This window comes from Saccopteryx bilineata, chromosome 4 (genome assembly GCF_036850765.1).
Source record: "Saccopteryx bilineata isolate mSacBil1 chromosome 4, mSacBil1_pri_phased_curated, whole genome shotgun sequence".
Taxonomy (NCBI): domain Eukaryota; kingdom Metazoa; phylum Chordata; class Mammalia; order Chiroptera; family Emballonuridae; genus Saccopteryx; species Saccopteryx bilineata.
The window spans coordinates 63,988,424-64,006,150 of record NC_089493.1 but is presented as its reverse complement, the minus strand read 5'-3'; the positions used below and the strand labels follow the sequence as shown (position 1 = coordinate 64,006,150).

Here is a 17,727-nt window from a genome sequence, read left to right as displayed (position 1 = left end):
CCCTTTTTCTCTACTCTTTTTTTTTTTAAGAGAAAGGTGGTAGGGGAGACAGGAAGGGAGAGAGCTGAGAGGCATCAACTCATAGTTGTGGCACCTTATCTTTTTATTGATTGCTTTCTTATACGTGCCTTGATTGGGGAGCTCCAGCCAAGCCAGTGACCCTTTGCTCAAGCCACCAACCATGGAGTCATGTCTATGATCCCACACTCAAGCCGGCGATCAAGATGTTTTGGACCTGGGGCCTCAGCGTCCCAGGCTGATTTTCAGTTTGTTCAGCTTTCCTTGTGATGGCAGGAGTGAGGCCCTCCAAGCTCTTCACGTGTCAGACTAGAAACTTTATCATCATCACTGGGAGCTGAGTTAAGAGTATCCCTGAAATACAGCTCTCACTCAGTTTGCATTCTAATATGGTTTCCCCAGTGGAGAATGGCAAGATAATTAATATTAAGCAGGTGACTATCATCCACTGTTTGTCAATAAAAGGGACTGAAGATTGAGAACTGTTATCTGTATTCTTTGAGTAGTCTTCCCAGCAATGGGATACAGGAGGCCACAAACTGCTGCCCAAGGGCCAAATCCTGCCAGCAATGGAAGAAATGCAGCCACATCCATTCATTTATATATTGTCTCTGGCTACTCTCCTGATACAATGGCAGAGTAAAGTAGTTGCAACAGAGACCCTATGTCCTACAAAGCCAAACATACTTACTATCTGGCCCTTTGCAGAAAAAGCTTGCTGACTCCTGGGTGCATCCCATATATTCTTGCACATGTGATCACTGGTATGGTGTGTGTGTGTGTGTGTGTGTGTGTGTGTAATCGCACATGTGCATGCATGTCTTGTTGACCAGGGCTGAGTGCAAAATGACTATGCACTATCTGTTTAGTTTTTTTTAATTCATTATCAATTCATTTAAAATACAATTACTGAGACTAACGATTTCTCAGTTTAGTAAAAATATTTTACAACACAGTGTAAATGACACCATCACAGAAATATATTAACAAGAAAATTAAAATAAAGGAGTTAGTATCTCTATTTGAAGTACTCAAGAATTAAGAATACAAAAGTTTTGCCACAAAGTACTTTGGCTTAATATTTATTAGAAGATACATCCTCGAATCCAGCCGTTCTCATACCTCACTATCAGAATCACCCACTTGGAAGGCTAGTAAAACAGACTGCTGATCACACCTTTAGAGTTTCTGTTATAGTAAATCTGAGGCAGAGCACTCAAATTTACATTCCAATAAATTCCCAAGTAATGCATCATATAAATAATTTTAAGCTAAAAAAAAAAAAAAAGAATCTAGTTGTTGGACTTCTATGAAAGAATTATCAGACCAAAAAACAAACAAAAAACGGCTCTATGTCACATAGAAAGCCCCAGCCGACTAGCCTGTTTTATTAATTGAAACACTTCAGGCCCTCAGAATTGGTTTCCTACTTTAGTATTCCCTATTCAATTCCTAGATAAATCCACTTCCCTCAGTTATTTGCTCTTAGCACACAGGTTTCCTTTGCCATTCGACTTCAGACATTAGCCATGACTCAACAAGTTACTGAAGCCTTATGTCTTGGCTCCTAAAATGAATAGGTCAAACCCTCCACCAGAACCAAACTTAAAAGAAGCTATTTCCAGTTCAATGTTAAAGTGCAGGGGTGGGGTTGGGGGGTCTTCAAAACCCCAAGTTTATCTCTTGGGAACTAGAACGGGACACAGATAGTTGATCAGTCCACAAAACCCTAACTAAATGCTACTATATACTCATTCAAAGGCTACTGAACTACATAGTTGTCATCTGCTCAGCATTTTTTAAATGGGGGACAGAATGGCTGGCTTTCTCACTAAAGACATACAAAATTTTTAAATTTAGATATAGAGTGAAAGATAATTGACTAGCACAACTAAAACTCTAAATAATTACTTCAGTTTCATGAATGCAATTTAAAAAACAAATTGCTGTAAGTCCTCTATTCTGTAAAATACAGCATGAGTTTAATAACTTGTTTGGGGAGAAAATTGCCACATTAAAAATACCAAATATAGAAACATTAATATGTAGAAAAATAAAATGCCTCTAAGAATGTAGTAGACAAAAATGGTATTCACTAGTACCAATGCTAGATGAGAAAAAGATGCAAATGGTGTTGCCCCAGCCTCAAGAAACTTGTTTATTAAAACAGCAGAGGAAAGCATCTGGTCAAGATGGCAGAGTAAGTAAATGTGGTATTCACATCCTCCCACAACCACATAAAAAATACAACTAAAGTACAGAACAACCATCATTAAGAACAGCCTAAAATCTAGCTGAAAGGCAGTCCTACAACTAAGGATATAAAGAAGAAGCCACTTTGAGAGTGGTAGGAGGGGTGGAAATGTGGAATGGGCTGGTCCGACACCTACATGTGGTAGATAAAAATCAGGAGGGATATCTCTGCTGTGGAGGTCCCACTTGAGGAGCGAGGAGTCCCAGCACCATACTAAGCATCCCCTCCCTGACCCAGTATTCCAGTGCTAGGAAAAGAAGTGCCTATAACTTCTGGCTGTAAAAACCAGGGAGGATTGTGGCTAAGTGAGACAGGAAGCTGCTCAAGTCCCAGGCAGTTCCTCTCATAGGGCCTTCACATGGACTTACCCAAACCCACAGGCTGGGGCAGCAGCTTGAAAAGCACCATAGACATATGAGAAGGAACTGAAGTGTCTATGGCATCCAGGCAAGAGCTGGGCTCCTCCTAGATAGAAGTGCTGGCAGAGGCCACTGTTCCTTTTCTGTGCACTCCCTCAACAAAATGTTGGTCATATCTGAGTCTTCATCAACCTTGCTATCACTACTGCCCCGCCGGAGACCCACCCCACCAACTTGCAAGCCCAGCCAAGCTGTTTCCAGTTGCTTTTCAATAAAATTGGCCTATCTTGGCTCATGCTTCACACTTTCCTAAAATTCTCTCAAACAAGCAGTATCTGGCCTCAAAGTGCCCTGTCCTCTTGCTAAGTGGCCCCAGGCCCAGTACTAGTGGCAGCCGTCCTTGGTTCATAGCTTGGCCTCGCTGGAGCACCTCCAAGCCCAGCACAAGCTGCAGCCATCTGCAGATCACTTTGTAGCTCATACTGGGTGGCTGCTGGCAGAACACAGGCGGTTGACTTACCTTGGCCTGCACCTCCCGGGAAGCCTCAGAGCCAGTGCACCTGGTGGACAGCTTCAGACCACAATGAAGCACCACCTAATCATCTTCCTAAGAGACAAACTCAAGGACAAACTCAATGGGTACCAGAGCCCCGCACAGCTGATCCTCCACAGTGGTTGCAAACAGTCTTTGCAGCTGGTTGGCAGACAGGTAAATTCCTCCTACTGACATGCAAAAATCAATCAAGGTTCAAACATAACAGGGGGGTGCACACAGCCCACGAGAGGTGGGGGGGGGCACACCAGTGTTGCCCAGCTCAAGTGAATGGGGAGGCTGTGCCACGGGACCCTACTACACATTAGTCCACTCTACCAAGCCTAGGAGACACAGCAGCTCTACCTGATACACAGAAAAACAGGGAGCCTGCCAAAACGAGGAGACAAGGAAACATGTTCCAAGTAAAAGCAAAACAAAATTCAGAAAGACTAAAAGATGGAAACAAGCAGTCTACTATATCCAGAGTTCAAAACAATAGTTGTCAGTGTATGTTCAATGAACTTAGTGAGGACTTCAAAAAGAGACTGAAAAACAAAAGGAAAATAGAAAACATAAAAATGAACCTGTCAGAAATAAAGACTACACTAACTGAAATGAAGAGTATGTTACAGGGAAGCAACAGTACAGTTGATAAAGTAGAGGATCAAATCAGAGATCTGGAATGTAGGAAAGAAAATAAAAACACCCAGTCAGAACAGCAAAAAGAAAAAAAGAATACAAAAAACTGAGGATAGCATAAGGAGTTTTTGGGACAACTTCAAGTGTAGCAACACTGTCATCATGATGGTGCCAGAAGGAGAAGAGAGAGAGCAAGAAAATGAAAACCTTTAAAAAAAGATGGTGGAGAACTTCCCTAACCTGGGGAAGGAAATAGACATATAAGTCCAGGAAGCACAGAGGGCCCCAAACAAGATGAACCCAAAGAGGTCCACACCAAGACATCGTAATTAAAATGTAAAAGGTTCAAGATAAAGAGAGACACTCAAAAGCATCAAGAGAAAGGCAGCTAATTATTTACAAGAGAGCTCCCATAAGACTGCCAGCTGATTTCTCAACAGAAAGTTCACATGTCAGAAAGGAATGGCAAGAAATATTCCAAGTGATGAAAAGCAAGGACCTACAACCAAGATTACTCTACCTAGCAAAGCTTTCAGAATTGAGGGCAGATAAAGAGCTTCCCAAACAAGAAAAAGCTAAAGGAGTTCATCATCACCAAACCAGTATTATAGGAAATGTTAATGAGCCTTCTTTAAGAAGATAAAAACATGAATAAAATGGCAATAAATACATAACTATCAATAACTGAATCTAAAAAACAAAAGAAACAAGCAAAACAGAAACAGACTCATAGACAAGGAGAACACTTTGATGGTTGCCAGACGGGAGAGGGGAGAGGGGTGAGGGGATGGGTGAAAAAAGTGAAGGGATTAAGCAGTACAAATTGGCAGTAACAGAACAGTCACAGGGATGTAAAGTATAGCATATAGTCAGTACTATTCTAGTAAGTGTATGGTTTCAGATAGGAATGAGACTTATCAGGATGATCACTTAGTAAGATATATAACGTCTAATCACTGGGTGCACACCTAAAAGTAATATAATATTGTATGTCAACTGTTAACTGAAAAATAAAATATAATTTTTTAAAAAAATAGCATAAAAATTTAAAGTGTTTAAGTGTTTAATTGTACAGAACTCATTATACATGAGATAAAAAAATAGGCCAATGTAGACTCAAGTAGCTAAAGAATGTTTCAATGTATAATATTTGAGCTATGATTTTAAGAATGGTTAAAACATGATTAAGCAGACTTGGAGACAGGTAAGTAAAGATTCTACAAAAGATATAAAACAGGAATGAAAGCCAAACCACAAAATATAAGGCAGACAGAGAAATGCCTGCTGCACTGAAATGGAGTTGAATGATGGTTAACAGCAAGAAATAGGGTTGGATCGATTGTATGGGGCTAGACTACACAGGCCACTGAAACCTGATGGAAATCTTTAGACATGACATGGTGGGCAAGGTGAAATTGCTGTAGGTTTTTAAGGAGTATACATGAAAAAGGATATTTTAGAAGACTTATCCTGGCAGCAATATACAGCATAGTTCAATGGGGGTCAGAGGGGTGAAGAGAGAGCAAGGACAGAGAGCAGCTATGTTGTTGTAATAATCCAGGAATGATATAGTAAAGTACTGAATTATGATCTTGAACTGTAAATAGGAAAATAAGGTGCTACCTGAGTGATAATGCAAACTTGTTAAAATACTTGGCATGGTAATAAGAATCAAATATGAAACCAATATTACTAGCCTGAGAGAATAAAGTGATATCTACTACCAAAAGTAGAATTCAAAATGAAAACAAACTGAAGTAGCAAAGCACCATGGCATAGAAGGGTTATTGTGGAAATGCCAAGTTGAAGATGACAGTGGTAGCTCCCTGCACTCTGGTGAATGAATGAGTAGATGTGGTTTGAGTTGTCTGTTCAGCCCGTCTATTTCTTGACTTTAGCAAAGAAGTGATAAGAGAAAAACAATGGATGGCTAAGAAACAAGTGTTTGGATAGCTATAATTGAAGAATTTGAAGAACATCTAGAGGAAGGGAGCAAGAAAACTAAAATGTTAATCAGAGGTAAGGTCCATGAAAACGGATTTCGCATCTCGTTCATGGAATCCCAATGCCAGGCAGAGTAGCTGATACAATGGCAGCTCTCAAAAAGGACTGAAGATTTCAAAAGTGCAAAGGGGTCTTGGCCAGTTGACTCAGCAGTAGAGCATGGGCCGGGCGTATGGAAGTCCCGGGTTTGATTCCCAGTCAGGGTACACAGGAGAAGGGACCATTTGCTTTTCCACTCCTCTCTCTTTTCTTTCTCTCTCTCTCTTTCTGCCCCTCCTCCTGCAGCTATGGCTCAAATGATTTGAGCAAGTTGGCCCAGGCACTGAGGATGGCTCCATGGCCTCACCTCGGGCACTAAAATAGCTTGGTTGTCTAGCAATGGAGCAGCAGCCCCAGATGGGCAGAGCATCACCCAGTAGGGAACTTGCAAGGTGGATCTCAGTCCAGGAGCATGCAGGGGACTGGCTTGTCTGTCTGCCTCCCACCTCTCAATAATAATAATAATAATAATAATAATGTACAAAGGAATCACAGTGACAAGAAGAAAGGTTAGAGAAATAATGAAAGATAAAGAGTAAAAAAGAGCCACTGATTTGGAAAGAAAAAGCAGAAAGATTATAGAGTGTAAAAGGACAAGAGCAGAGAGTAGATGTAGTGGAGTGTGAGGGTGGTAAGCTGGTGGACAGATGTCAAATAAAAGGAAGAGCAGCAGGGTAGACAAAGGGCATTATTTTATTTGTTTTGGACATTTTTCCAAACAAAAAATAACACAAGCTTATTCAAGAAAATTTGGAGAATAAAATGGAAGTTGTAGCTTTATAGAAAAAAAAGCACACATTTTTCTGTCACCTTAGTGCAAACACAGTTAACACTGTAAAGATGTACGTTCAAACTTATTCCACCAAAAATATGAATGAGCTTACATAGCATAAAACAGGCTAAAAACTGAGAGACTGGAGGGGACGGAAAGGGATAATGGCTACTATAGCTCTTAAATCTTTTTCTTAGTAGTCAAAAAATAGTACTTTTCTGCTTTAGTTATTTTGTATTATTGACAGTAAAGATTTTTGCATATTTGTTAACTGTTTACAGTTCATCTTTTAAAATGAGTATTTACGTTCTTCATTCATTTACCCAATGACAGTTTTTTCTTATGAATATGAATGAGCTTATTAGGTCATTTAGAGAGGTCAACTCTTTGTTTTACTGCAAAAATTGTTTTTCCGAGATTGTTGGCTGCTGCTTTAAGGAAGTCATAAGCATGTATAAAGTCACAGGAAAAGCAGGCAGTGGAAAAGAACAATTAGATGATGCTGACAGAAACAGGGTATGTGTTTGAACCAATTCCATACATACAAGGAAGGGGATGAATCCAAACAGGGAAAATAAACAGCCTCTGATAATGGGAAAGCACAGATATAAGTGCCAAGGCACAGGAGTGGAGATATGGGCTGAATGAGATACACGACGGACCCTACATCAAATATTCTAATCCTCTTCATGAGGTGGCGTTCCTTCACTGAGAATCAATTCAGGGTGCATAGTCCCCTTCTAAGACTGCTACTGGGAGCAGCTCCTGGTCCTCTGCTTCAGCTGCCACCCTCCCCCAACCTTTTCTTCCCTATTATTATTATTATTTTATATTCTTTCTTCTACCTTTGCATATTAAAATTTAGGTGAGAGGATTGATTGGTGGAAACCCCACTCTTTAGTCAGGCAAATTTTGTCCTAAGCTATTTTTCTCTAACTATTCTCATTACTAACAAGGCTTACTGTTACCCACAATTCTCAGCATCATTCCTGCTAGTGGGAATAAAGACTTCTCAGTAAGTATACTGATAAGTGTATTTGGATCAATAGCCCACCCCATGATTTTGCATTAAGGCCACCATCTTTATTTTTGCCAATAAAAATAAAGTGTTCTCACTGAATCCCTCTTTTTTCTAATTCTGTATTTGCTTATACCACTGATTACACCATTAATGCATTTAACGAAACCTTCCTTTCGTTAAGATGGAATTGATGATGCATACAACCACCACACAAGGGATGACTGTTTTAAAGGTAGAGAAAGTATCTTATTCCTTTTTAATCTTTGTATGCCTGTATATTGTAGACATTAAAATACAAATGTATTGAATTCAGTTTTTCTTGACCACTATATTCTGTAAATTCAGAATTAGCCTTTGACCTTCTCACTTCTTTAAAACGTTTTACAAAATCTGGACACATAATCCTTGCTAATATCTCCTCCTTCAGAAAAAGGGATCATGCATTTACTACTTTGACAGTCAATTAAATCACATTGCATATATGTAATATGCATTTAATAGAGCTAAACGACTGAAATCAAATTAGGGCAGTGATTCACTTACACTAACTAAGGCGTCTTGGTCAAATAAATTTCCCAAGCCCCCAGAAGCACCAACTTTACTCCAAGCCAGGTGTCACTAAAGTGACACTCATGCAATTAAATTTTTAAAAATTTCATATATATTGCAAAAACGACGGCAGGGTTTTTTGTTGTTGTTGTTCTTTTTGTTGTTTTATGGCTACTCCATAATATAATATTGTCATTGTAAATCACTTATTATATAGTGATTGTTTTGTTTCAGGCATATTCAGTCTCTGAATTCCTATGAACTTTACATATTAGAAATGTTTATATAGAAAATGTTTCATTAATTCAGTAAAAATTCACTGAAATGCACTCATTTTGGGTAAGACCAATCTAAATTATTGAAAAAAATTAATTTACACAACTCAGGTCATTGTTCTCTGGAAACTGGGAAAAGTGTCACTGAAGCAGTGGCACATGAGCTGGATCATAAAGTCAGACACTTCTATCAATAGAAAAAAAAAGAGGTTTTTAAGGTAGCAGGTGAAAAAGACCAGCACCGGCATAATTAGAGAAACAAGACAATGAAAGCAAAGAAAACGGGTTATGGATTGTGTGTATTAAAGTAGTCACTTAAAACAGTAATCCCCTATTTCTCATCTGCGGCTATTTGGCAGTACCAGGTGATCAAAGTAGGTAAGTCATAGAAAAATAAAAGAATACAAGAAGAAAAATGTCTGTATCTTAAATTTACATATCAAGAATGGTAACATCATAGCCCTAGGGACAGATACCCTCTAAGATAACTAATAGTTCTGATACTTTACCTATAATAGAGCTCAAATTCTAAAAATTACAGATTTCAGAAAGAAAGGGGGGGTAATTTTAGGGTGTATGTACTACCATCACTTCCTTACACCCTAAAATCAATCAGATTTAGCATTCACATTCAAGTGACTTTGCTGATACTGTGTTGGAGTAAGAGTTCCCATTGCCATGTGAAGCCTTGCTCTCCAAACCCAGACTATGAATGGATTCAGGTAAAAAAAAATTTTTTTGATGAGGGATGATATTTCACACCATATGGATTCTTGTCTTCCAAAATTCCAAGACATAACGATTGCAATCTGTCACTCTGACCTCTTCCTCTTTGAATTCAGAAACCAAGCAGAGATTCAAGTAGAAATGAATATCTGTACATTTTCAGTTTATTCTATGACGAATATAAAACCTCACCTCCCACACAACTTGTTGTAGTATATATAGGAGCTACCATAATAGATGCCTGACAGAGATACTTACTGGGTATAATTAACCAAACCTCACTGTTTTCTACTTCCTCTTATAAATTGGAGGCACAAGAGCCATGAAACAGAAAAAAAGTAAATGTCTCAAGAAAAAAAAATTAAATGTTTTAGTTTTTATTCATGTGGGTTAACTATTAATCTCATAGTCAGCAACCAAGTGCATTAAGGCTTCAGAGCTTCTTGTTCCTTGTTTGTTATACTGCTCAGGAAAGAAGATTCCTCCTACTGGTCCATCCATGCTACTCATCTTTACCTGAACTTGTACAATGCTTGAGAAAGCAGAAGAGAAAGTGACTAGATACAGCGAGACTGATGGAAAAAGAGGCACTGGATAAAAGTGGTTTAGTTTGGTCAGAAATAAGGATTACCATCTTGTCTTGTTCTCCTTACTTCAAGAACACTATCACAGCTACACATTAAAATGTCTACCTTAGATGAAGAAAAGTTGTGAAGCTCAACCCTACCATAAATTACTCTAAAAAGAATACACACCCTTCTTATTTACATTAGCAAAGGTACAATACAACATTCACCACTGCTTCAAAATATCTCTCAATTCACAACTCCCCAACAACAGAGATTACTGCATAGCCTTATATATAATATCCTTTTGTATAATCAATGACTACTCTTGGAATACTTGAAATGTAATACATGCCCAATAAACATTCGCAGACTGAATTTCACATAACAGAACTCTTGCGCAAAGTAACAATAAATGAGTAAGACCTTCATATACTCCTCTAGGGCTAAAACCCAAGGGAAGACGGACAAATCCTAACAATCCATCCATTGAAAGTGTTCTGCTGATTGCCCGTGATTAGTTAATGCTGTTAGTTTTCACTGTGTTTATGGTATGCTTTATTATTGCTGTCAATATTAGTTTAGTACCAAGAATCATAAAGGAACTTGCAAGGTCATCTAATATAAATCTTTCATTTTCTAGACAAGGAAACTAAGGTCTACTTTTCCCACAATTAACACTCTGGCACTCATCACCTCTTTCCCTGGTTCCCTAACAGTTAGGGCCTAACTGAATAAAAGAGATGCATTATTGCACATTTCTGCTTAGGTTAATGTTACAAGTGAACAGACATTCCTCAAATGCCAGTCTCTAGCATAGTACTTCACATATAGCAGGTACTCAGGTGAGTAAGTACTTACACACTGTTCTTACATAGAGTGCTCAAATTTCAGTAAATATCAATGTTCATATTAATGCATACAATTTTAATGTGCAACATTATTTTTCTAACATAAAAAGTGATTTCATGTAAGTTTTTATTAAAAGCATGTTTCCTAACAAATGAGATACTTCTGTCTTTTCTACCACTGTAAATGAAGCTCATTTCCTCAAATAAGACCAAACTCTAATAGTGATATAGAAACTAAGTCAGTTCTGTACATAACATCATCCAAGACAACTCCCAATGGGGAGAGCGAATTGGTCAATTATTTATATGCAGACATCCATTGCCAAAGCTAAACAAGGCCAGAAAGTCAAGGGGCTTGAAATTGCTTAACTTGCCTTTCTGGTCAATACAGAAAACAATTTCATCAGTTTCAAATCATAGAGAAAAACAAAAAATTGTCTTCTTTCTGGACAGAAACAGTGTTGAGATGCAACCATCACAGCTGGCCTCAATATAGAAAGCAAAATGCACCCCAAGTCTTTTGTGTACTTGGTATGTAAGACAGACCAAACTCAGGTCAGTAACATGTCAACCAACTAATGGAAAATATATGCAAGTCAGTCTCTATTTTTAAAGCAAAATGAAAATTATGGACTATAGTTAAAGTAAACTCTACAGTTAGAAGTTTTATAATAAAGTAGATGTTTCCCACTGCAGTTGAAGGAACAGTAAGTGTTTCTCAGACAGAGCTAATAAACTGCCAGACCTAGAAAGCAAGGACAAAACTAATAAATTCTAGGAGAGGGGATAGAAATTGGGACTAATATGAAGTTACTATGTAAACCTTAAGATCATCCATACTTTGCTCATTGTAACTAAGAAATAAAATTAAATTAAATTGCTCAATTTAGGATTAAGTTAGAATTCAGATAACATCCAAAATGGTTGACATGTAATTCTACTTTGATTATAATTGTAAATCTGACCTGTACCAGATGCAGAAGTCTGACTTACAAGACTGAATAAAGAAGCTCTAGTCCCTGCACTGCTCCCAAGGTCTGATAATGAATCGGAGGAATCCTATAGTTTACCTGTTATCTGTTGCAACTTACCTGTTTCCATAAAGTAGGTAGAACAATGACACGTAAGATTATTTTAAGAAATGGTTTACAAGGCCTTACTTGAAAAGAGTTACATGAACAAAAATAATAATTAATAATCACTAGTTCTTTTAAGAATCCCTGAATTTGTTTGTTGAGTAAATACAGTATTAAAACATTTTCTACAATAAAATTATCAGGAATTCTTTTGAATTTCTAGGAAAAGGTTTATAGTCTATATGTTACAGCCTAATTGCAAAAATGTTAATCAACCCTATCCATATAGGTATGATTATTCTTAAAAATAACTAATCAGAGGACGCAAATGTGATTTTTTTCTATCCTATTTTTTCCACAGCAATTTGAGTCTAACAGGGTTTCAAGTAAAACTGCTTGAAAAAGGAAAAGAAAAGCACTTAGTAAAAAATTTTTTGTTAAAACGCTATATAATTTTCTTTAAAAAAAAACAAACAAACTGAAGACATTTGGAGATAAAAGAAAAATTTGCTTTGGTTTCTTGTTTTTTTGGTTTTTTTTTAAGTAACCAAAGAGTGGTGCAAAGTAAATTTAAGAAGTTTGCAGCGGAGTTAGGTTGTGACTTTACGGTTGTCACTAAGTCTTCACTTACAGAAACAACATGGGTTACTAGTTTTCTTTTTTAATAACAAGTTTGTTTGTAATTCTATTGTTTTGAAATATATATAACATTCTTACAGCATATTCAGTATTAAACACACCTCTGCAAACAAATCTTTCAAGCAAGAGGTGTGTTAAGTGATTTGAATCTTTGTGAAGTGAGAATGAGGAAGGTCAAAAAGGTACACGCAGGCCTGTTGACTTGGACTTCAGCTGAAGATGTTAATAAATCTATTATACAAATATCACATTAACTAGCAAGTTAGTAGTAACTTTAGTTTTTAGAACTGTCTTAAAATATATATCTTTCCAATTCTTAAGAAATATAGTTTCTTATCTCATTAAGTACCATAATTTCTCTTTCAATACTTAAATCTTTTTTTCAAAGACTCATCTGATGCTTGAAATGATCATGGGCATACTTTTATCAAACAGCATTTTGGTTTAACAAACAAAAATAAATAATTATGAACTGAGATAATAAGCCATTGTCCAGCATAACGGCCTGCATCACATACTATATTTGTATTTGTAGAACAGGAGAGAGAACAAGTACAGACATGTTTGTGATCCGCAAATCCAAACCACGCCGATCAACCTAAATGCAAAACCCACATAATAATTTTTAAATGCCACATCTCTGTTTAATATATCTTTACATTCTCATTCGTAGTGTTACCAAAGATTGATATAGGAAGTAACAAAACTGATAATGTCTCAGAACATTATCGGGTGATAAAAAAAATTGGTAAGAGGACATTGTTGCCTCAAGAAATGTGAAATGAGATACCGGAAGAATTGCAATCTTATCTATTAAAAAGGATTTTAATTTAACACACACACACACACACACACACACACATATATACTATACACTATTTCTTACAAGTTGGTATTGAAAGTACTTCACTTTTTAATGTTTTTATTTTATATAGTTACTTGATGAATACTATAAATCCATCTTATGGAACATGGGGTATGGGACTATACATTAAATATAACCACTAATATCATTTATGATCATTAGTGTTTTTCTATATATAAAACTTTTAAATATAATATAAAGAAATAATTTTTTCAAATATGGTTTCTAAAGTTGAAAATTAAATGCCAGTTAGTGTGCCACTATAATTTTAAAATAAAGACTAAAATTATACATGAGGGAATTAAAGTATTTGTTGCCCATTATTTTTTCAGAGCAAGCACCAAAAACTAAAGTGAACTCTACGTAAGGATAAGTTTTCTCACATTAAAGTCAGCACAGGTAAGTTGTAATAAATGTGTAAACATAAGTTATCAATGAAAGAATAATTAAAACACATAGTTTACCAAAAAGAGCACTCCCTCTATCATTATTATTCAAACACTTCAGTTGCTTATAAAACTCTTATTTTTAAAACATAAAATGAAGGTTCCTTTCCCTCTATTGTTCTCATAATAAATTAAAATACACATTATTAATTCAATTTCTCAAATATATGTTTCTTAAAGGGTTTTAGTCCTTTTAACTTGGATGTCCCTTACCCGAATGTAAAAACCAAAATGCTTAAATTCAATTAAATGATGATGATTTCAGGGACACTTAAATTACATCAAGTTAACTGGGGGAGAAAACAATGGTTTCTGGTAAGCAGGAGCTTAACCATCGCTTCCTCTAAATAACAGCTTTAAAAAGGGGGTGTGGGTATCCACTGAAGAAGAAAGCCTTCTCTCCCTCTCTCTCTCTCTCACACACACAATCACACACGCAATACTATTTTTCTGACCTATTCAAAGTTGCCACAACATAACTATTGTCAACGTCTTTAAAATATTTAAATATCATTTTAAAATTAAAACTGAAAGCAAGATACTCAGCTGCCAACTACTATTAGTATAAAACTATTAAAGCCTGCACTGACCTACTTCATATTTGCATCATGACAATATGGATGTTAACCAGGAAAAGATTGAAATTAATATATAACAAACCTTCATTTTGTATTTAAAAATGTCACTGTTTTTAAATGTGTAAATATTGTACTCCAATGCCACTTATTTTCTGATATATTTATTTTTAAATTGCAATATAAAAGGAGTTTTGATATTTTAGTAGTCATAGTCAATGGATACGCGAGATTGCATTTTTAAAATCAGATCTTTTTTATACCGCATTTAATTCTAATTTTAAACTTCTATTAAAAGTAGTCTTAGACCAAATTCAAATATTGCCCTCCATGTTTAAAATAGCACTACACTTTTTAAAAAATATGTCAATTAATGAAGAATCCTTCCAAAAGAATGCAAGTTCATGTTCAAAAAATGTTTGCAATGGCTATAAAAGATAGACTTAACTCGCTGTATTTAATTATTAAAAGACTGCTACCAGTCTTTCAGAGTTTAATGCACAAATATTGGACATTCTCCTACAAGAGTGTACAAGGATAGCAAAAGATATTTCATCTATGGTTTCTAAAAAAGACACAAAATGGTGAGGCATTTATTTTAAATTAAAGATACCTTCTTAAATTAAGAAAAAATCACTTTACAGCTTATACTACCACCGTAAAATAGCTTATACTAAAGAAGCCCTTTCTTCACAATCAATGCAAAGAATAAACTCCCTGAAAGAGAAATTTAATCTCAGACTAAAGGCAAAAACATTCAGAAACAGCAGCTAAACCAACTGAAAGAAAGAGACACATTAGGTTTTGTGCTGCCTATTAATATTCCTACGCACAATGTCTGTTTGGTAAAAATTCACAATACACTTCTTCCACCCCGTATGACTACAAAAAGGAGTAAACACATTTCACATTCCTCAGTCCCAAATTCACGCTATCATCACGCAAAAACGACTTAATTTCGACCCATATTCCTCTTACACACAAGTGAAAACCACAAAAAACCTGTTTATCTGCACTCACAATCGAGAAAGGGTTAAAAGCTTGGGAGGGGGGGGGGGCGGGCTATGGAGACCAAGGGCTGATGCAAAGTCCCCACACCTCCAGCGGCCCTATAAACATGCATCCCACCCTGGATACCCACATTCAATGAAGGCATCAGCCTGCTCCTCCGGTCCCCCGCCCGCCGCCCCCCACCTCCTTTGCAGCAGAAATGTGCCTGGGCTTTTTTACCCCAGCGATGGTGGATCCTCTTACCAGATGGAGTTCTTGATCTCGTGTTGCAGCGCGCTGGCCTCTGTCCCTGGCAGCCCAGGGACAAGGGCTGGCAGAGCCACCCCCGAGTTGGGAGTGCTGGGGGGAAGCTGCTGATGGGCATCAGGCTGCTGTGGTGGCGGCTGTTGTTGTTCCTCTGCCATCGCTGCTGGAGGGGTGGGAGGAAGGGAGGGAAGATGGGGGCGCGGGGAAGGGTGAGGGAAGAGACGGGGTGGGGAGGGCGCAGGGGGAGAAAAGGAGGAGGGGGGAGGGGAAAAGGAGGAGGAGGAGGAGGAGGAGGAGGTGGAGGAGGTGGAGGAGGAGGAGGAGGAAGGAAGCTGGATAAGCTAGGCCTTTACTACCCCAGGGCTCGAGTGAGTCGCTTTCGCCTGCCGCCTGGGGGACATCACCGGGGAGACTGAGAGGCTCCTCACGGCCGGGGCGCTTCACCGCAAGAGAGGCATGGCGGCGCCCCTCAGCCCCCCGCCGCCGCCTCCTCCCATCAGCGGCTGGGGCTGGGGGGTGAAGACGGGGCGTCTGAAGACAAGGTGGTGGGGGGGACAAGGGTCCCCCAAATCCAAGGAGAATGGCTGCTCAGGGACTTCACGACCTGGCCTTCCTTTCTTGCCCCCAGGGCTTTCTACCCCGAGAGCCCCGCGCTGCAGCAGCCCCAGGCTCAGCTCCACGCCACTCCCCACGCCGCCGCCGCCGCGGCCGCCGCCGCTGCCCTGCCAGCCCCGGAGGCAGCCCAGTGCGCGCAGCCGCACTGCGGCCCGGCGGAGACGGCAAAACACCTACCGCTCGGCTGGGCGGGGGTGGGGGGGCGTGGACCAGTGTGTGCGGGTGACCCCGCGCGGGCGCAGGGGCTAAGAGTGGGGCGCACCGGTGCGGAGGGCGGGCGCGGGCCAGCGGCGCCCGGAACGCGCGCCGCCGGGGTGAGGAGGCAGCTGGCCGAGGTGGTGGCGGAGAGCAGGAAAACGTGGGGGAGGTGCTGGCGAGAAAAGAAGACTTGCAGGAGGAGGAGGAACCAAATTTAATATTTGGCGTGGAAATGGGATGGGGGGGCGGCCTGGGGGTATCTTCAAGGCAAGGAAAGTAAAATTAATCGGCATTATTCCCTCTCCCCTTGACAAGTGAGGATTACTTTCTCCCTGGGTAAAGGTAGAGTATCGAAGCAGGTAAAAGCATAAGCTGACTTTTCAGAAGCCCCCAAAGAAAAACACCCGTTGGAATTAACCACCCTATAGGTAATTAAGTCTTGAACGGAAATCGCAAGTCAGGAGCTGGGTTGAGTGCTCCTCAGTCGGGCATTCAAAGCCCTCCAAATCTGGCCCCACTTTAGCTGTCCAATCATAGCTGCCTCCATCTCCCTGCAAGAACTCCCAGCTCCAATCAGTGAAGTCTCCATGCCTTTCTCAACGCGCAGCAGATTCATTCTTCCTTCGTGCCTTTGCTCATGCTGTTCCCCTCACCTCCCCACCTCACCCCCTTTCCAGAAACGCCCGCCCTCCTCTGTGCCGCTCTCAAGCCAACCCAGGCTCTCAGGCACAGCTCAAGTAGCGGCTTGTCAGGGTCCCTGGCAGCCAAGGCCCCTGCCTGTCTATGAAAGAAAAGCCTGTAGTTTTCAACATGGAGGCTCAGGCTCCAACCACAAGCGCCTTCCTTTGGAGCCAGTTGAACCCCTGGACGCGATATCTACCCCCCTTTCCCCATTCATACTTAAGAGATAGCTTTGCCCACTAAGAGTAAGGCTCCCTACCAGAAACAAGCAAGTCCCCTTTAAGATCAAAATGGGCTTTTCTAGGTGGGGCTGATCAGGGAGGCCTGAACTGCCTGGGTGTAGAAGACAACAGCCAAGGCCTCTGGCACCGAATAGAACAGCTGCTCAGCTCTCAGACTGACCTCTATCTGGGCCTGTGGGTGTTATGAGCCCTTTGGCTTTAACTTTTTTGATGGTTTCTATCAGGTCTCTGAACCTCACAAGATTCTTTGGCCAGTTTCCTGCTGTGCTTGGACTTTGGGCCATGAGGCTGGGGCACCTTTTAGACTCCTGGTGGGTGGGGAATCTAGCTTGGGCTGGTTGGCCTTTGGAGTGCTCAGTTCCCTTCCTTGGCCCAAAACCCTCTTGCTTTTGTACCACTGTGCCCTCAGGCTTGGCCCTCAGACTCCATTCCCAGATTCACCCTGAGTGCTTGCACATGGTGGGGTTGGGGGAGGGAGGAAGGACACCTGTGTCCAAAAACAGCTCCACCATGCAGATTCCAGGC

At 39.7% G+C, this 17,727-nt stretch overlaps 1 protein-coding gene across 3 annotated transcripts in view; it reads right to left on the bottom strand.

Moving 5' to 3' along the window:
- The window catches only part of RFX7 (regulatory factor X7), a 134,108-nt gene extending 117,675 nt beyond the window's left edge, over nucleotides 1-16,433 (bottom strand). The window contains exons 1-2 of one of the 3 annotated variants that reach the window (XM_066276175.1): nucleotides 15,823-16,433; nucleotides 15,464-15,629 (exon numbers count right to left, since the gene is read on the bottom strand). In XM_066276175.1, coding sequence (XP_066132272.1) covers nucleotides 15,464-15,624 — 161 coding nt within the window. In that variant the 5' untranslated portion in view covers nucleotides 15,625-15,629; nucleotides 15,823-16,433. Of the gene's footprint in view, nucleotides 1-15,463 lie in introns of all 3 variants that reach the window. The other 2 variants (XM_066276174.1, XM_066276173.1) reach the window with 2 other exon arrangements.
- Nucleotides 16,434-17,727: the final 1,294 nt, after the last annotated feature.